The sequence below is a fragment of the Trachypithecus francoisi genome, unplaced genomic scaffold (assembly GCF_009764315.1).
Source record: "Trachypithecus francoisi isolate TF-2019V2 unplaced genomic scaffold, Tfra_2.0 Lachesis_group0, whole genome shotgun sequence".
In the NCBI taxonomy this organism is placed as follows: domain Eukaryota; kingdom Metazoa; phylum Chordata; class Mammalia; order Primates; family Cercopithecidae; genus Trachypithecus; species Trachypithecus francoisi.
Window position 1 is genome coordinate 69,082,087 of NW_022681453.1, and position 21,862 is coordinate 69,103,948.

General features: G+C 35.5%; 1 protein-coding gene across 4 annotated transcripts in view; it reads left to right on the forward strand.

Annotated features, from left to right (window-relative positions):
- Positions 1 to 21,862, forward strand: part of GSK3B (glycogen synthase kinase 3 beta) — a 279,756-nt gene that overhangs the window by 208,346 nt on the left and 49,548 nt on the right. For all 4 annotated transcript variants that reach the window (XM_033211108.1, XM_033211110.1, XM_033211112.1 and 1 more), the window contains exon 8: positions 17,283 to 17,378. In XM_033211108.1, coding sequence (XP_033066999.1) covers positions 17,283 to 17,378 — 96 coding nt within the window. The remainder of the gene's footprint in view (positions 1 to 17,282; positions 17,379 to 21,862) is intronic.

A 21,862-nucleotide genomic window follows, 5' to 3' on the forward strand; every position in this document is an offset into this window, starting at 1 on the left:
GAAAGTCAGTACCATAATGAATACTGTTATCACACTCACCATAATGACTAAAGTAAAAAGACAGTAACTGATGTTGGTGAGGATATGGGGAAACTGGAACCTTCATGCGTTGCTGGTGTGGTTGTAAAATAATGCAAACCTTGAACAAGTTTGGCACTTCCTCAAAATATTAAACATTGAGTTATATGACCCAGCAATTCAGTTTGTAGGTATATATCCTAGATAATTGAAAACTTATATCCACACAAAACAGGTACGCAAAGTTTATAGCAATGTTAAATCGCCAAAAAAGGGAGCAATTAAAATTTCTAGCAACTGATGAGGATGTAACAGCCAACCTAATGTAACCCAACACTCTAATTTCCATATGCAGTTCTTTCATGCAGAAAAGAAATGAAGATGTTTAGGTATTCAACCATTTATACAATGATTATATTGTGTTACATAATTTTATTTTTAAAGCCTTTATTGAATTCATTGTCTATAGGCCTAGCCATACATTCCTTTAGTCTTTCAAGGTACATACCACGTTAACTACGTGCATTAATTTAGTGAACCGTTTTTACTGGGTGCTGGGCAAGAACTTAGAGGGTTCTCGCCTTCAGGGGCTTCAGAGACTGGTGGATGGGAGGAGAGGAACAACTGAGGGCAATAGGGCAAACCCAGTATTATTCCAGATGTCTGAGCAGAGTACAAAGGCAGAGGCATTTCACTTAGAGTAGTGCTGTCTGGAAAGCCTTCATAGGACAGCTAACCATTGAGCTGAATCTTGAAACATCAAAATGTATTTTTACCAGATAGGGAAGGGAAGGGAGTGGATAAATATTTAGTAAAACTGGGTTTCGTGTGTTTCTTTATGGTTGTCACTTAAGGTTCTGCCTGGTGGGGTTGATAGAATATGAGTTTACTGGGAAAGAGAAGACTGGAGCTGTTGACAGTGGCCAGATCACATTAGCTTGTAAGCAGTTGGAAGCAACTGCAGGATTTAAGCAGAGCAGCAACATTCCTAATAGACTTCCTTTTACTTCGCTCTTAAAGGCTGCACGTGCACCTCTATTGCTGAAGTTTGGCGACCTCTGGTGTTGAACTATAAAATAAACAAGGTTGTGGAAGAAATACTAGCATTTCAGAGCTTTTGTCAGTTGCTTTTTGTCAGGTGCTTCTTGGGCCATATTATTTCTTTGAAGACAGTAATTATCAACTCATAATTCCTGTGTTGATGTTTTCAGTGTTTGGATAAATTTGTAACCAGGTGGGACCAGAAACAGATAAAATGATTGATTTAATAGTAAGGGGATAAACAGTATCCCCAAAGGGGTGGGGCAGGCTGATCTTGGTGCTTTTTGCAACAAATGGAAAGGTCATGAGTTCTAGTAATAGATAACTGAGAATATGTTCTCTTCCCATTGGTGTGATAGTTTTTAAAATTCCCCCCTCTTTTGTATGAAATATACTTACAGAAGTGTGCATAAAACATTTCCATGTGGTTTAACTTCCTTTAAGTGAAAAAAAGGACTCACTTTTCAGCAAATCCCGGAATAAGTATTAATTACTCAAAGTATATGTCTTTAGTCTAAACGTTTTGGTGAAAAAAATTTCCATCTCTTAAAATTCAAGTGAACCCTAAGACTGGTTTTGTGTATGAAATGAGAATTTATTGAACATCTTTTTTAATCTATAAAATTATTGTTCAATTATTCTGTTCCAAAAGTTCCAAATGTAGAATTCAGCCGGAGTAAATCAGGTAGAAATATTCTTTGAACCTAATAAAAACTTAATATAAAACCTAAAGATATACTCAGAGGTTGAAATAGGATTGTTGCTAAAATGTCTTATGTTTGTGATATTAAAGATAGTCATGCATTCAGAATCTTTGCTCTTCATATCTGTCACTTGCTTGCCTTTTAACCTTTAATTATATCATTCATCTATAATCCAATCCTTATTCTCTTTTAGCATGCTGTTTTTCACCTACACACCTAGTGTGCATAGAATGTACTTTTTACTCATTTGCCTCCTACATTCCTTAAGTAAAATCAGCTCTTGACTCCCCTTCCAGAACCTTCTGAATCCATTCCTCTTTCCATTGCAGTGTAGCACTTTCACCTCACACATTACCTATACTTACTTTGCTATACTACTGTCACCTGATTGTTGTTGATTTATGTACAAGTCTCTCTGCCGTAGAGCTTCTTGAGGATAGGCACTAAATAAATGTTTTGAAATGTGAATAACTTCAGAGACTGAAAAGTTTTTTAAATGCCACTTGATTATGTCTCATCTTTGGTTTCTTAAAAAAATATGCATATTGTATATAAAATAGTTCTGATTTTAGGGTTTGACAGATTCTGATACTTTTAATGCTAGCCTTATAAATAGTAATTTCAGGTTAAACATCTGTTTGCATTTAGTAAAGGCAACACAAGTTACATAATGGTCCCTTTTTTTTTTTTTTTTTACTTTTTAAATCAAGTTAATAGAAATATAATTTATGTATAATATAGCCATTTTAAATGACAGTTTAGTAAATTTCAACAAACAAAGCCATGTAACCACTACCCTGGTCAAGATTTAGAACATTTCTATCATCCTAAAAATGTTTCTTTTTATAGCCTGGAATGACCAAATGTCTCAGTTTGCCCAGTCTGAGGGGTTTGCCAAGATGGTCCCAGGCAAACTGGGATGGTTGGTCACCCTGTTCATTCTCCTTTGTGGTCAATTTCCCATCTTCTGTCTCAGGTGATCATTGATCTATTTTCTGTCACTACAGATGCCTATTCTAGAATTTCATAAACGAAATATATTTCTTTTGTATTTGGCTTTTTTTGCTCAATATCATGTTTGTGAGATTCGTCAGTGTTGTTGTCTGTATCACCTGTTTATTCCTTTTTATGCTGAGTTGTATTCTGTGTTATGAGTATACCACAATGTGTTTATCCATTCACCTGTGAATGGACATTTGACTTGTTTTGGAGTTTTGATTATTATGAGTAAAGCTCCTGTGAATGTTTGTTTACAAATGTTTTTGCAGACATATGTTTATATTTCTCTTGAATAAAAAAGTAGGAATGAAATTGCTGATCATATGGTAAGTAAGTGTATGGTTACCAAACTATTTTCCAAAGCAGTTTTACTATTTTACACTCCCACCAACAACACATGAGAACTCCAGTGCTCCACATTCTCATCAACACATGGTCTTCTCAATAATTTTAGATTTAGTCTTAAAATGACTTTTATCATTAGGAAATGCCCCTCTTTATTTTTGTTTAATTTTCTTATTCTGAAGTTTTCATTTTCTTATATTAATATAGGCACTCTATCTTTCTTATGATTAGTATTTGCATGGTATAATTTCTTGCATTCTTTTACTTTTAATCTATGTGTTTTAATTTAAAGTGCATTTCTTACAGACATATAGTTAGGTGTTTTTTAATTGAGTTTGACAATTTCTCCCTTTCTAATTGAAGTACTTAGACTATTTGCATTCAGTGTAATTATCACTGTGGTTGAGTTTAAGTTTTGCACCTTGGTATTTGTTTTCTTTTCATCCCATCTTTCCTTTCCTCTGTATTTCCCCCTCTTTTACTGCCACCTATGGATTAAAAGAGTAGTTTTTATTTTTTCTATTGGCTTTTAAGCTATACTTCCTTGTTGCATTTTTAAAGGTTGGTCTAAGTTTTAAAACGTGCATCAATATATTACAATCTGTCTTCAAGTAGTAATATACACTGTCATATGGAAAACAAGAACCATGTGACAGTATTTCCATTCCCCTTCCTGTTCTTTGTGCTATAGTTTTCATACTTTTTAATTCTACATGTTATAATCCTTACAATATTTGTTGTTTATTGGGGGAACCCACCCCTAATATTTCAACATAGGTTCTTTCTATTTTCCATAAGTGTCGGCTGGCTGAGAAATAAAGCGAAAGAGTACAAAGAGAGGAATTTTACAGCTCTGCCTCCGGGGGTGATATCACATATTGGTAGGACCGTGATGCCCACCTGAGCCGCAAAACCAGCACATAAAAAGGATTTCAAAAGGGGAGGGGTTGCAAGAACAGGGAGTAGGTCACAAGATCACATGCTTCAAAGGGCAAAAGGAAGAACAAAGATCACATGCTTCTGAGGAAAGAGGACAAAGGACAAAAGGCAGAACTTATGATAAGGGTGCAGCAGTGCACGTATTGTCTTGATAAACATCTTAACAGAAAACAAGGTTTGAGAGCAGAGAACCCATCTGACCTCAAATTTACCAGGGCAGGGTTTTCTCCCACCCTAGTAAGCCTGAGGGTACTGCAGGGGACCAGGGCGTATTTCAGTCCTTATTTCAACAGCATAAGATAGACACTCACAGAGCAGCTGTTTATAGACCTCCCCCCAGGAATGCATTCCTTTCCCAGAGTATTAATCCTTGCTAGGAAAAGAATTTAGTGATATCTTCCCTACTTGCACGTCCATTTATAGGCTGTCTGCAAGAAGAAAAATATGGCTCTATTTTGCCCGACACTGCAGGCAGTCAGACCTTACAGTTGTCTTCCCTTGTTCCCTGAAAATCGCTGTTATTCTGTTCTTTTTCAAGGTGCACTGATTTCATGTTACTCAAACACACATGTTTTACAATCTATTTGTACAGTTAACACAATAATGGTCCTGAGGTGATGTACATCCTCAGCTTACGAAGATAACAGGATTAAGAGATTAAAATAAAGACAGGCATAAGAAATTATAAGAGTATTATTTGGGAACTGATAAATGTCCATAGTAAAATGAAATCTTCACAATTCATGTTCCTCTGCCACAGCTCCAGCCAGTCCCTCCGTTCAGGGTCCTTGACTTCCTACAACAGTTGTTACTTTGTTTTAAGCAATTTCTTCAAGAGGAATTTTTTAATGAGGGGGAAATGTCATACGTTTAACTGCATATTTACCATTTTCAGTGCTCTTTATTCCTTTGTGTAGATCAGAATGCCCATTTGGAAGTCTTTCTTTCATCCTGAACTACTTTTTTGTGGTGAAGATCTGCTGGTGACAAACTCAGTTAGCTTTTGTTTGCCTAAAAATTTATTTTGAAGGATATTTTCACTTGACAGAATTGGTTTCCAGGGTTTATTTTTCTTTCACTCTTTGGAGAGATCTCTCTTTTTCTTCTGGCTTTCATTGTTTCTGATAAGACGTCAGCTGTTGATACCCTGTATATGCCCTGTCTATAATGTGTTTCTGGCATTCTTGAAGATTTTCACTTTATGAGTGGCTTTTACCAGTTGATTATGAGTTTTTATAGTATTGTTTGTATTTGTCCTCATTAAGGTTCATTGAACTTCTTGTATTTGTGGGATAATGCATGGTTTTTATAAAATTTGGGTAAGTTTTGGTAATGTTTCTTCAAATAATTTTTCTGCATCTGCCCTACTTCCCAACCATCAGACTCAAGTCACATTTGTACATGTTTTTTCCCTCCATGCTTCAGCTTTGATAGTTTCCATTGCTATTTTTTTAATTCAGTGATTCAGTTTCTTCCCTGTGTCTAACCTGTTAATCCTCTCCTGTGAAGTTTTAATTTCACATGCTATATTTTTTAACTGTATAATTTCCATTTGGTTCTTTTTTATATCTTCTATTTCTCTCCTTGTTATAATAGCTATTTTAAAGTACTTATGTGCTAATTCTGTCATCTCTGTCATTTCTGGATCTGTGTCTGTTGACTGACTTGATTTTTTCTCTTCTTATATTTTCCTACTTCTTTAAAAATGTTGAATTTTGTTTGTCAGCCAGTTTCTTAGTTGTTTACACCTGGGGGGCAGTTTCAGTGTTCATTATTTCATCACAGCTAGATGCAGAAGTCTATAATAGCCTTTTAAAAAATAATAATACAGTGCAAGCCTTTGCATGGCATTCTATTAAGTATATTTTACAAAGCATTTTAAAATAAGTTTTAGATTTTTTATACTCAATTTTATCTTGTTTAGCCAGTTAGATGACTGTTTCTTCCTAGTATTCGGTTGCTAAAGACCTCTGTTATTAACAGTTTAAAATATTTTTTCCAACTTTTATTTTAGTTTCAGGGGTGCATGTGCAAGTTTGTTGCCTGGGTATCTTGTGTGATGCTGAGGTTTGAGGTATGAAGGATCTTGTCACCCAGGTACTGAGCAGGGTACCCAATAGTTAGTTTTGCAGCCTTCTTTCCCTCTCTAGTTATCCTCAGTTTGTATTATTGTCATCTTTATGTCTATGAGTACCCAATGTTTAGCTCCCACTTATAAGTGAGAACATGCGTTATTTGCTTTTCTATTCAGTAATCTGCTTAGGATAATGGCTTCCAGCAGCATCTATGTTGCTGCAAAGGACATAATTTTTTTTTATGGCTGCGTGGTAGTCTATGGTGTATATGTACCACATTTTCTTTGTCTAGTCCACTATTGATGGGCATCTAAGTTGATTCCATGTCTTTGTTATTGTGAAGAATGCTATGATGAACATGGAAGTGGTTGTATCTGTTTGGTAGAACAATTTTTCTTTTGGATATATACATAGTGATGGCATTGCTGGGTCAAGCAAGTTATTTGAGAAATCTCTAAACTGCTTTCTACAGTGGCTGGACTAATTTACCTTCCCACCAATAGCATATAAGTGTTCCCTTTTCTCTGCAGCCTCACCACATCTGTTGTTTTTTTACTTTTTAGTTAGCCATTGTGCCTGATGTGAGATGGTATCTCATTGTGATTTTGACTTGCATTTCTCTGATGATTAGTGATTGTGAAGCATTTTTTTCATGTTTGTTGGCCACTTGTATGTCTTTTTTTTTTTTGAGACGGAGTCTCGCTCTGTCGCCCAAGCAGGAGTGCAGTGGCCGGATCTCAGCTCACTGCAAGCTCCGCCTCCCGGGTTCACACCATTCTCCTGCCTCAGCCTCCCGAGTAGCTGGGACTACAGGCGCCTGCCACCTCGCCCGGCTAGTGTTTTGTACTTTTTAGTAGAGACGGGGTTTCACCGTGTTAGCCAGTATGTCTTCTTTAGAGAAGTTTCTGTTCATGTCTTCTGCCTGTTTTTTAATGTGGTTATTTGTTTTTTGCTTGTTGATTTAAGTTTCTTACAGATTCTGGGTAGGAGACCTGTCAGATGTGTAGTTTGTGACTATTTTCTCCAATTCTGTAAGTTGTCTGTTTATTCTTTTGATGGTTGGTTTTGCTATGCAGAAGCTCTTTAATTAGTTCTCACCAATTTTTGTTTTTATTGCAGTTGCTTTTGAGAACTCAGTCACAGATTATTTCTCAAGGCCAATGTCTAGAATAGTGTTTCCTAGGTTTTCGTGTAAAATTTTTATAGTTTGAGGTCTTACATTTAAATCTTAAGTCCATCTTGAGTCACTTTTTGTTTATGGTGAAAGATAGGGGTCCAGTTTCATTCTTTAGCATGTGGTTAGCCAGCTATCCCAGCACCATTTATTGAGTAGGGAATCCTTTCCCCATTGCTTATTTTTGTCAACTGTACCAGTATGATGCTGTTTTGATTAAGGTAGCCTTACAGTATAGTTTGAGGTCAGGTAATGTGATGCCTCTGGCTTTGTCCTTTTTGCTTAGGATTGCTTTGGCTATATGGACTCTTTTTTGGTTCCATATGAATTTAAGAATAGTTTCTTCTAGTTCTGTGAAAAATGACATTGGTAGTTTGATAGGAATAGCATGAAAAATGACATTGGTAGTTTGATAGGAATAGCATTGAATCTGTAGAATGCTTTGGGCAGTATGGCCATTTTAACAGTACTGATTCTTCCAATCCATGAGCATGGAATGCTTTTCCGTTTGTGTCATCTGATTTCTCTTAGCAGCATTTTGTAGTTCTCCCTGTAGAGATCTTTCACCTCCTTGGTTAGAAGTATTCCTAGGTATTTTATTTGTGGCTATTGTAAATAGGATTATGTTCTTGATTTGGCTCTCAGCTTGAACATTATTGGTGTATAGAAATGCTACTTACTTTCATTTATGGATTTTGTATCCTGAAACTTTACTGAAGGCATTTATCAGTTCCAGGAACCTTTTGACAGGAACCTTTGTCTTTAGGGCTTTCTAGGTATAGAATCATATCATCTGTGAAGAAAATAGTTTGACTACTTCTTTTTTTATTTGGATGCTATTTGTTTTTTTCTCCTGCCTGATTGCTCTGGCTAGCACTTCTAGTACTGTGTTGAATAGGAATGGTGAGAGTGGGCATCCTTGCCTTGTTCTACTTCTCAAGGAGAATGCTTCCAGTTTTTGCCCATTCAGTATAATGTTGATACTCATTTTATTAAGTTGAATTACCATGATAGGGGTAGATTTTATTGAAATCGGTATTTTGTTTAAGTTGCCAAAAAGTCTGTTTAACTTTCGAAACTTGTTTATAGCCTCATGATCTTACAAAACCGTTATATATTTTATACAACTCAAAAGGATTCAGTTTTCTTTTTTATGGAATAATCAGTGTAGTTTAAGAAAATGACTTTTTTTTTTTTTGAGACGGAGTCTTGCTCTGTCGCCCAGGCTGGAGTGCAGTGGCCGGATCTCAGCTCACTGCAAGCTCCGCCTCCCGGGTTTACGCCATTCTCCTGCCTCAGCCTGCCAAGTAGCTGGGACTACAGGCACCCGCCACCTCGCCCGGCTATTTTTTTGTATTTTTTTTAGTAGAGACGGGGTTTCACCGTGTTAGCCAGGATGGTCTCGATCTCCTGACCTCGTGATCCGCCCGTCTCAGCCTCCCAAAGTGCTAGGAATACAGGCTTGAGCCACCGCGCCTGGCCTGAAAATGACTTTTTAAAAGTTATTTTGTAAAAAGTCTTCCTTCTTTTCTGCCCTTAACATGAGATAGACCATTTTAGGGAGTCAGTGACACATACATTTGTATCCCTATCTACCACTGACAAATTGTAACCTTGAGACTTCTGTCAGCCTTAGGTTTTTCAAGTGTAAAAGAGGATAATATTGTATCTGCAAAATTCAAATGAGAAAAGAAAATTGATATATCTAGCACACTGCTCTTACATGCTATGTGCTTAATAAATATTTGTTCTTTGTTCTCTCCTTTCTCTCACTGCCAGCCAGTAGGTTTTGAAAGGAAAACTGAATTCCACTAAACTCATGTCAGGTGATTGTGGTCGGCTTGCTCTTCTCATGACCTCAGCAAGATCAGAAAGGAAATCTTAATGGCCACCTGCAGTGAACACCTTTTGGACTTTATTTTTTGCCTGGGTTCATTGTGTCACAAGATACTTCTTTGTCCTTTAAGTGTTCACCTTCTTTGGCCCCCATAGTGTCACTGTCTATGGGACCTTGCCCAACTCCTTGTACTTCTATCTCAGCCTTCTGTTTAAATTTCTCTTTTTTCTGTATATTTGTATGCCCATCTTTAGCACTCTTCTTTGTCTGCTTTGACTGTTATACACTGTCACAGCCACCTAGCGCTTATACCACAGGTACTACCAAAGCAGTTCTTTTAGCCTCAAGCTCTCTTCTAAGTAATATATCTGATGTCCACCACTTGGTGGAGAGCTCTTCCTGGTTCTTCCTGAATGTCTGATCTCAAATATTATTTTCTCTTCCAGATCTACTCCTTCATGCCTAATATCATCAAGATTTTTCACAACTACTGAAATTGTTTACCTTCTAGCCACATTCAATAACCAGATTCTTTGATGCCGCCTCCTAAAATTTGTTTACCACTAATAAGGTTTAAATTCCTTTCTAGCTCTATTTCTGGTTATGACCTCTGAAAAGATACTCCTTCTGGGTCTGTTTTTCTCATGTTTAAAAATGTTTGTACTCGATTAAGGGTCAACACAGTAGAGTCCAGGGGCCAAACACAATCTGCTACCCATTTTTGTAAATAAACTTTTGTTTGTGGTTGTTTTTATGTTGCAGAGTTGAGCAGTGACAGAGACTTTGTGTCCCACAAAGTTAAATATTTACCTTTAAATATTTACCTTTCCAGAAAAAGTTTGCTGACCCCTGAATTAGAAAATCTCTCATCTAGTTTCCATTTTTTTTTAATACTTTTTTGGTGACCATTCTTGATCACGTCTAGGGATAGTAGGCATTTTAAAATTGCTCCCTAAAGTTTTATTTTAATTGGTTTATCATTAGAAGTCACCAACAGAAATAAGTAGTTTTTTTCCTATATTGTGAGGACCTTGTCGTAATAAAATATTCTTCAGTGTTTGAAATTTGAGAGCTTTTTGAGTTTTTAGTATTTTTTAATATGTTGTAAATCCCACTGTCAGCCACCCTAAGGAGAACCTGGTGTTAAGATTTAAGAAACAGTAAGGAAAAGACTAGAAAAATGATAGTAGTTGAATTAAACATGGAACATACTGTAATGTTAGGATCTCTGTTTCCCATCTAATAGCCTTCGTGATTCACAGTCATGTGACAGTAAATGGATGAATAGGATTTTCTTTGCCATTTTTTGCTGACAGACTTTTTTAGTTAATTGCTTTTTAAAAATAATTTATAGTGAATACATCAACAGCAATTCTATTTACAGGTTGGTAGTTAAAGCCTCTTAAAAGTCAGTGATAACTACATTTTGAAGGTAAAGAATATAGCTAGTTAAAACTCTGACCACTGATTGTAAGTATAATAAAGAAACCTTGTTTTAACCAGTGGGGAACCCAGGTGAAATAAATGCAAATCAACAGCAAAACTGACAGTAAAAGTGTATAAATCTTTATAAAGGAATGAGTTGCAGAAGAAAAAAATACTTTTTAAATATCATCACTATTCATCAAAGCAGATTATTTCCCATTGTGATAAAGATTTTCCATGTGCGTTTTCTGGTATATATTAAAGGAGGATTCAAGGTATGTAAAAAATACTTATAAAGTTGTAAATATCAAACCTTAATTATATGCATGCTGATGTGTGCTGATATCTGCAACTTATTTTGAAATGCATCAAAAAATAGTTGGATTGATGTATGGATAGAGGGTTGGATATGTGATGAACCAAATAGAGTAAAATGTTAGTTGGAGAATATGGATAGTGGATATAGTGGGTTGGTGTTCACTGTAAAACTTTTACAACTTTTTTGTTTGAAATTTTCCTCGACATAATATTAGGTAAAATGTTTAGATCTAAGTGGCTGTGAGACAGTGAGTTTAGGGAGAAGGATGTGAGAGTGAGTACACACACATGGTGTACCTTAAATAAATTATTAAAAGTTTATATGTTAAGCATACTTTGTGTATAAGCACATGCTTCTCAACTGTCTTATTGTATATTTCACAGATTTGCTTCCATTAGGAATATTCTTAGGTTATAAGTAGAAAAAAAAAAAAAAAACAAGAATTGTAAAACTTTCATTTCAAGGAACATCCTGACTTACGTTATACATTGTAACTGTATTAGTCATTTTCACGCTGCTGATAAAGACATACCCTAGACTGGGTAATTTAATAAGGAAAGAGGTTTAGTTGACTTACAGTTCCACATGACTGGGGAGGCCTCACAATCATGGCAGAAGGCAAGGAGGAGCAAAGTCATATCTTACATGGATGGTGGCAGGCAAGAGACGGAAGCTTGTCTTATGCAGGCAGACTCCCCTTTATAAAACCCATCAGATATTGTGAGACTTATTCACTATCATGAGAACAACATGGGACAAACTGCCCCCATGATTCAATTATCTCCCACTGGGTTCCTCCCACAACATAAGGGAAATATGGGAGCTACAATTCAAAATGAGATTTGGGTGGGAACATAGTCAAACCATATCAGTAACTCTTGAATTATCCCCCATAACCTCTATAGGAAAGTTAGCTGAATGCTTAAGAAGTCCATGTGATTTCTGTTCACACAGTAAACAGGTGCATTTACTAATGGACGTCATATAATTCTCATTTCTTTTGGAGAGTTAGTACTGTGTCTTATGTTAGCAAAGTACCGAATATATAGAGGATGACTGTACAACAAATACTCATTCAAGAGTGGGCATTTCTGAAGTATCATTTTGATTATTTCTAAATATATCATAATGAAAAATATATACAAATATATTGTTTTAAGTACAATAGTAAATATTCATGTAACTACAACTTACATTAAGAATTAGAGGTAGAAGAATTACTTTTGCCCCATACCAGTCACAGCCCCCTTTTCCACATCCTCTTTGTTAAACTAGATAATCCGTACTTGATTTTAATGATGAGTATTCTTACGTTTTTTATTTAGTTTTACAGTTTTAATATGTAAACTATGTGTTGTCTGATTTTGACCTTTATATAAGGCAGTCATACTGTGTGCATTCATTGTTTGTGAGATTCATCCATAAAGGTATGTGTAGCTCTGGTTTAGTCCTCTTCATTGCTAGTTAGTATATTATTGTATGACTATGCCACAATTTATTTGTTAATTCTACTGGTGGATTTTTGCTTTTATTGGCAGTATTTTATTATTATGAACAATGTTGCTTTAGAGGTATAAGAATTTCTCTATTGGGGTATAATAGCTTGAAATGGAAATCAGTAGGTTGTAGGGTCACTGAAGGTATACGTTTATAAACACTCGTTTATTCATGTCATTGCCACCGTTGTTTGTTTTCAGCTCTCAAAAGAATCCAGTGGCGTTGCATGTGACAATTATTGATAAGCTTATTAGTACTGCTCCCTCATTTTTCACTCCTCACCTTCTCACCAGGTACATGTATACACATACACAGACACATGCACATATCACCAGAACAATGTTAGAAATAGGGGTTAGAATAAGTGTTAATAATTTAGATTATTTTTACAGTCATCTTTTTATTTTCTTTCCAATAACATTAGGAGTTTGCTCAGAAATTACCTTATACACAGTTAAAGGTCAGTTTATTTTTAACTAGATTCCTTTTTGATTTATGTCAGTAATGATTCTGTAGTTCAGAATATTCTTCCATCTGTCTTACCCAAACTTTATGTATTCTAATAGTTAAATAATTTCTGAAAGTTTTTATTACAGGTGTAATTGGCATACAAGAAACTACACATAGGGACCACATCAAGATAAAAAGCTTCTGCACAGCAAAGGAAACAGTTAACAGACTGAAGAGACAATGCACAAATTGGGAGAAAATATTTGACAAGAGCTTAATAACCAGAATATATAAGAAGCTTCAACAACTTTATAGGAAAAATATCTAATAATCTGATTTTGAAATGGACAAAAGATCTGAATAGACATTGCTCAAAAGGATACATACAGATGGCAAACAGGTGTATGAGAGGTGCTCAACATCATTGATCATCAGAGAAATGCAAATCAAAACTACAATGAGATATCATCTCACCCCAGATAAAATGGCTTTTATCTCTAAATGACAGGCAGTATCAAATGCCGACAAGGATGTGGAGAAAACAGAATCCTTGTATGTTGGTGGTGGTGATGTAAATTAGTACAGCTTCCATGGAGAACAGTATGGAGGCTTCTGAAAAAACTAAAAATAGAGCTGCCATACCATCTAGCAGTCATACTGCTAGGTATATATCCAAAAGAAAGGAAATCAGTATATTGAACAGATAAATGCACTCCTATGTTTATTGCAACACTCTTCGCAATAGCCAAGGTTTGGAAGCAACCTAAGTGTTCATCAGCACGGCCACTTCATGAATAGATAAAGAAAATGTGATATATATATGTGTGTGTGTGTGTATATATATATATATATACTCAAAAAGAATGAGATTCTATTATATGCAACAACATAGATGGCACCGGAAGTCATTGTGTTTAGCCAGGCACAGAAAGACAAACTTCACATGTTCTCAGTTATTTATGAGAGCTAAAAATTAAAACAATTGAACTCATGAAGATAGAGAGTAGAATGATGGTTAGCAGAAGCTGAGAAGGGCAGTTGAGGGGGAAATAGGGATGGTTAATGGGTACAAAACAATGGAAAGAATAAAATCTAGTATTTCATAGCACAACAGGGTGACTATACATAATAATAATTTAATTAAATATTGAAAACTACTTTAGAGTATAATTGGGTTGTTTATAAAACAAAGGATAGGCCGGGCACGATGGCTCACACCTGTAATCCCAGCACTTTGGGAGGCCGAGGTGGGTGGATCACAAGGTCAGGAGATCGAGACTATCCTGACTGACACTGTGAAACCTCGTCTCTACTAAAAAATACAAAAAATAAGCCAGGCGTGGTGGCAGGCGCCTGTAGTCCCAGCTACTCAGGAGGCTAAGGCAGGGGAATGGCGTGAGCCCAGGAGGTGGAACTTGCAGTGAGCCAAGATGACGCCACTGCACTCCAGCCTGGGCAACAGTGCAAGACTCCGTCTCTAAAATAAATAAATAAATAAAAATAAACAAAGGACAAATGTTTGAGGTGATGGATACCACATTTACCCTGATGTGATTATTACACATTGTATGCCTACATCAGAGTGTCTCATATATTCCACAGATATATTCTCCTATGTGTCCACAGAAATAAATATTTTTAAAAACTGCACATATTTAAAGTGTTCAACTTGATAAGTTTTGCCGTATGCTTACACCCATGAAACTGAGATAATGAACATTCGTAATCCCAGTAGCTTCCTAGTGTCCCTTTGTAGTCCTGCTTCTCAAAACTGTAGATCTTCTGTCACTATAGGTAGAAAATTTGCTAGAATTCTACATGAATGTGATTATACTTTAGGTACTCTTTTTGGTCTGTCTTCTCTCACTCAGCTTTATTATTTTTAGATTCATCCATGTTCTTTTTAAATTACTGAGTAATATTTTACTGTATGGCTATGTATCATTTATTTACTTCTCGATGCCATTTTGGTTTGTTTCTGCTGTTTAGCAGTTGCAAAAAATATGCTATGCATATTTGTGTACAAGTCTTTGTATGAACATATGCGTTCATTTCTCTTGGGTAAGTACCTAGGAGTGGGCATGATGGGTTGTATGATATGTATATGTTTAGCTTTTAAGAAACTTCCCAACTGTTTTCCAAGGTGCTGTATACCATTTCACATTTCCACCATCAATGGTGAGAGCTTCAGTTGCTCTACATCCTTGCCAAGATTTGTTATACATAGCCTTTTTTTTTTTTTTTTTTTTGAGGCGGAGTCTCGCTCTGTCGCCCAGACTGGAGTGCAGTGGCCGGATCTCAGCTCACTGCAAGCTCCGCCTCCCAGGTTTACGCCATTCTCCTGCCTCAGCCTCCTGAGTAGCTGGGACTACAGGCGCCTGCCACCTCGCCCGGCTAGTTTTTGTATTTTTAGTAGAGACGGGGTTTCACCGTGTTAGCCAGGATGGTCTTGATCTCCTGACCTCGTGATCCACCCATCTCGGCCTCCCAAAGTGCTGGGATTACAGGCTTGAGCCACCGTGCCCGGCCTACATAGTCTTTAATTTTAGCCTTCTTATTGGGTATGTAGTGGTATCTCGTCTTAATTAGCATTTCCCTAATGATTAATGATGCCGAACATCTTTTCTTATGCTTATTTGCCATCTCTATGTCATCGTTGGTGAAATGCCTGTACATATCTTTTGCTGATTTGTATTGGCTTGTCTTATTTTGAATTATAAGTTTTTTATATATTCTAAATACCTCAGTTCGTGGCTAACCTTTTCATTTTCTTAAGCGTCTTTTAAAGAACAAACTTTTAAAAATTTGAATGAAGTTCTGAAAGTTTTAGCAGAGTCTAAAGAATTAGAACCAATAACAAAAACATAACAAATTCTCACTTTGCCCTGAATGGTTACAGAATTATGCCTGATTGTTCACTCGTTGCCACCACAAATCTAGTACTTACCATTCCTTTCTTCTACTTCTGTGCAACTATTCTTGAACTGTAACTGGTTTAATATTTTATTTCAACAAATTTGATTTATACAAGGTCTTATAGTTATAAAGATGAGTAATATGTAGTGTTTCTCTTCAAAGTCCTCAATTTTTAGCATTTAATGTTTCTTCCTGTCATCCATCTTGTACAGCCAGGTCCATGTGCTTTCCTTTGTTCAGTCCCTAGTATAGCTCTAGAGACAATGAAGTGCTCAATACATTTTTGTTGTGTACTGTAGTTATACTTTTTGGACATACAAATATGTAAGTTTATGGTAGCAGGAAATCTCTTGTTCTTTGTATCCTCCAAAAGTCCTAACATAGTTCCTTGTACACAAGGGACACTAAGTATTCAATGACTAAATGAATTATTGAGGGTTTATAATAAAGTTTACCTGATATATTGATAATACAATTGGCCCTCCATATCTGCAGGTTCTGCATCTGCAGAATCAACCAACTGCAGATCAAAAATATTCAGAAAATAACAATGTAAAAATACATTAATAAAGAATAATGTACAACTTAAAAACAATACAATGTAACAACTATTTAAGTATTATCATAACCTAAGTATTATAATAACCTAAAGATGATTTAAAGTATAGGAGGATGTAAGTAGGTTATATGCAACTATTATGACATTTTATATAAGGGACTTGAACGTGTCTGGATTTTGGTATCCTCAGGGGGCTCCTGAAACAATCTGGATACCAAGGGACAGCTGCATAATCTTTGGCTATACTGAACTAAGTGAAGAAAAAATACTCTCAGATGTGATTATTGCAATAGATAGTTTTTCTAGAGAAAACAAATATACCTGATTTTTACTTGAATATTTATGAGTATGGTAATCTTTTTTATGACCCAAATTTAACATTATTGTTACCATAGAAGTCTGTCTATGGTAATACAGCATGAAATCTGTAGTCGGCTACAGATAAAAGACTTTCACAAAGTTTGTTTGCCTTAGTCTGTTTTGTGCTGCTATAACAGAATACCAAAGACTGGGTAATATATAAACAATAGAAATTTACTTGCTTCACTGTTCCAGAGACTGGAAAGTCCAATGTCAAAGGGCCCACATCTGGTGATGGCCTTCATAGCTGTATCATCTCATGTTGGAAGGCAGAAAGTCAAGACAGGGCAAGAGTGAGAGGGAGCCAAACTTACATTGCTAACCAGCCCGCTCTTGAAATAACAAGCCTGCTTCCACTTTAATGATGTGAGTCCATTCACAAGGGCAGAGCCATTATCTAATTACCATTTAAACATCCCACCTCTCAACACTGTTGAATTGGGTATTAAGTTTCCAACACATGAGCTTTGGGGGACATATTCAGATCATAGCACTGCTCTATTTAATGAGTTAAGTATTTTATTTAAGTTGAGAATTCCTTTTTTAAGTGAATCCAATGCCTTAAAACATATAAATTTCTAAATATATAGGAAAAGATGGCAATAACCTGCTTTCTTTACCTAGGTCCTGGGAACTCCAACAAGGGAGCAAATCAGAGAAATGAACCCAAACTACACAGAATTTAAATTCCCTCAAATTAAGGCACATCCTTGGACGAAGGTGAGTCAGTTTTTTTTTTAAAGTGTATTAATCAAGTTAACTAAAGCAGGTTTCTCGTTCTTAAACTAAACTATTTTGAGATCAGATAGTTGCATGAATACAAGCAGTTCTGCATGTAAAGATAGTTGTGTAGATGTACTTGAGTGTTTCATTGACTTTATATAGTTTCAGTCTCATTGATTTCCTGTAGACAGTTTCTAGCCTGGTTTTTTATTTGCAAGGTAAGGACAGTGTACTTACATCATTCAAGTACAGAATTTGATTTAGGAGTAGGATCTTATATAAAATTTTGACAACCTAAAATTCAGAAGTTTATTTACATAGAGGTGTATAGTTTAATATCATATAGCATACCATACATTCAAACATTATTCTTTTAAACTGTTAAAACAGGTACCTTATTATAGATGGCATTTTGTGTTTTTCCTCTCTTGTTTACCTTCCTACTGGCATTTTGGAAACATGATTAGAAAGCAAATGTAATCTTGCTGGGAGTATACATTAAAAACAATTGATATGTTAACTGGATGTCACTAGCCTTTGGAAAAACCTAACCTTAACATTAGATGGAACCAGTTCTAAAGAGCATAATTGCTAATATATCAGGGAACCTTTTTTTTTTTTCTTTGGTATTTATTGGAATGATTTTCAGAGAGATTTTATAAAGTGTTTTCACCTCAGTTTGATTTGTGAGATTATGAAGAGAAAAAAAATAAAATTTCTCAGTAGGGTTTATAAGTAGAGTGAATCTCTAACTTCGTCATTTTACAAGTTCAGAAACTCTGACCAAAGATTCAAAGTGACTTGCCCAAGATTACATGGATGGCTTGTGACAAAGCCGGGATTAAACTTCTGTGTGTGTGTGTGTGTGTGTGTGTGTGTGTGTGTGTGTGTATGTGTCATGAGTTACAAATGATCAACTTTATAATATGTAGTTTAAGGAGAGACTTTTCTGTATTTTAAAATGTACTTATAAGAATTCATTTTATATACTGTTAAGTTCATTTAGTTAGTTATAGATCTTTCATAATTAGAGATGAAGTAATTTAGGGCTATAGGTGAAATAATTTACACTCTGTAGAATCAAAGTATGTTTCTCTCTCTCTCTCTTATGTATATTATGATTCCAGTTACTTTTTCTTTAAGTTCTCATAATCTCATTATCTATCTTCAGAAAATTCTCATTACTAATTATTTATTTCCTATTTAGAATCAAAGACCTCAATAGTATTTTAGTGCCAGAATTATAGGTTGTAGCTTTTACTACAACCTGGTCAACAGACCACGATCTTGCCTCCCCTTTTTAAAAGTTTATGGTAAGCACTAAATAGTCTGAGATTCAAAAGTGTTCTTTGACCTTTGTATTCAAGGCTTATTTTAAATCTGGGTCAGAAGATATTTAGGGATTCTCACCCAGACTCTAAACCCACCCAAGTAGGTGGCCTACTTGGATTTAGGGGCTGCATTACAATTTGAGTCCATTATAGTTATTGCAAGTTAAATTGTTTATAATAAGTGATTTGCAGTATACTATGACTTCAGCTGTGTTAAGGGAAAAACAACAAAGAGAATTCTGTGTATTAAATAAATACAGGGAAATATTCCAAAATGCCAACAGTAGTTTGGTTAAGAAGAAAGTGCACGATTTTATTTTCTTTGTTCTACCTTTTCAAACTTTCATATTTTCTTTAATAATGATGTTATTTTTATGAGGAAAAGGAAAAATTCTTTTTGGTATAATCTAAGTATTCATCACATATTACCCTCCTTATAGAGTTTCTGACAAATATAATGCTGAAATTGAGTCCATGAGATCCTATTTAACAGTCCCCATCCTCCATTATTATTATTATTATTTATCAAGATTGCCACTAGTCCTCCTTTATCTAAGGTTTCAGTTACACTTGGTCAACCTCTGTCTGAAATAGGTGATGAGGTATAATAAGATATTTTGAGAGAGATACTACATTCACATTATTTTATTACAGATATTATAATTATTCTATTTTATTATTATTGTTGTTAACCTCTTACTGTGCCTAATTTATAAAGTAAGCTTTTATTACTGGTATGTATGTATAGAGAAAAACAGTGTATGTAGGGTTTAGTAGTACTTGCAGTCTCGGCATCCACGTGAGGGTCTTGGGAACATACCCCTGTAGATAAAAGGGAGGGGGCGCTGTATTTAGTGTGTGTCAAATTCTGCATTTTCCCCCTGAATTATATCTCTCTAATGCAAGTATTAGCTAGAGTAGAATGTAAGAAATAGTTGATTATAATTAAAATGCACCCAGCGAAAGAGCTGTGCTAAATATGTATGCTTTAAATCTTCCTTTGCCCTCTTGAATTCTTGATGTTTCCATATCTTATACTAATGCTTTTCAAACCTGAATCGTCTATGTAAAGCCCGTTTATTTAGATTTCCATTCCTGTACCATGTATGGAATAATGACTCAGTTCTCCCATCTTTTTTGTCTATTAAAAGGACTCTGAACCTTTCATTCATCTGGCGTCTTTTGACATAATCTGGTTTTCACTTCATACATACGCGTTATGTAATAAGTGCACTTATGCTGGTTCCTCGCTTGTGCACATGAGAGTGGGTGTTACTGGAATTGTAAACAAAAAAGTAAATTCAGATGCAGAAATTTTATTATTTTTCTCTGTCATCTAGATGATTGAGAATATGCTTGTGTTGATTTTTTTTTTAAATAGGTTATTATAAGAATTAAAATACAAAACTTAAAATTCCTAGAGGGAACTCAGACTCCTTTCCCTACCATTGTGATAGTGGACAGTAACTTGAGAAATGCTCTTAGGGTAAACAGCCATTTAAGTCATTTAAAGACCATATAGAATGTCCCCCAAAGAGAATACCGTTTTGCCCTTCGAGGGCAGGTAAACAGGAGTCTGGAAACAAGAACCACTTAACCTTTATTGCTGTCTTCTGTTAGTCCCATCTCCTGAAGCTGTGGACATATGAACCCTGGTTTCCTGTGCTGCAGTGTTGTGCAGCTATATCCCCAAGATTGGGACTTGCTGTTCTTAAAAAAAAAAAAAAAAAAAAAAGTAGAAATAGAGATCAAAAGAGAAAATGTCTTTCGTGAAAACATTGAGGTAAGGCGATACAGATGTGTAGAAGAAATAGCAGAAAAATAACACTGAGATGATCCCAGTGTGGTGTATGGCAGAAATCTTGACAATTAAAAACTCCAATAAGTTGCCCTGGGCTATTACATAATAGCAATAGCCAGTGCAACATAATTCATTAATAAAGCACTTGTGGCTTAAGTAGGAAAAGAAATAGGTGCTAATATTTTGAAACAAGGATTATTATTGGAGGTGAGGGAATGAAGACCTATGCCTTGGTGTACACTGTACACTACAAAGAATAAAAACACACGGAAAGAAAAGGAAGTGATGCAAAAGTAGATTGAGAATTAAGTAGAGACAGAGATTGGTTGGAAGAAGAGAAGAAATTTAAATTCTGCATTTCGTATGTGGAGGTGTAGTTAAATGGTGGGCTATTATATACAGAGTGAGAATCTAGTTTAAACATTGCTCCTAATGTTTATGCCTCAGCCTTTTTTCTTTTGTAAGATAGCGATTATCTGCTGTGTCTTTTCTCAGGATTATTTTGAAAATACAGCCATAATATACATATAAAGGATTACTTTAGTTTTGAATAAATGTGAAGGATGTAGCACTCCAATGTAGTTTTCTGATTTGTCTTCTCTGTCTCCACTCCCCTGACCTTAGTTTAGGCCACCATCATATCACAGAATCATTAAAAACAACCTCCTGCCTCCTGATTTCCATCCTTCGGTTTCACATCACTTTAATCCATCCTCCTCATTTCTGTCAGAGTTGGCTTTTTTTAAAAGCACCTGTGATAGTGTCACTCCTATTTAAAATTCTTCTCTGATTCCTCATAACCTTTAGGGAAATTTAGTGTCATATACATATAATGACAAGAGTGATCCTATATGCCAATTTATGCTTGTCCAGTGTAATTAATAATTGTTTGCCTCTTCACTCCCAGGAAGGTCCCAGTTTGGGTGGCAGATTATTTAGTCACTCTGTTCTTGATCTTTTCTGCCTTTCTTTTCCAGAAAAATTGAGTATTTAGTATTTGTCCTATTCCTAACCTTCCTTGAGGTATCTAGTTATTGAACCCAGTCTCTTTCCCAAGTTTTACAGCTTCCTGTATCCTTAAATGTATGTTGTTAGGCAATGAATTTAAAAGTTTAGTGTCTACTTAGGGTTGATTAGGGATTTTTTAATAAGGTTATATCATAATAGGTGTATGAGGTGCCTTCCCACCCACTTTCGAGTGCCTAATCCTTCTACCCTTTTGTTTAAATTTCTTTGTGACAAGCATTTCTCCTCTATCCTAGTAATAAATAATCCTGTGAGGTCAGTTAGGTAACACAAATGTCTGTCTTATTCTTTCAGAGTAATGAAAGAATAAAGTAACAACTGGT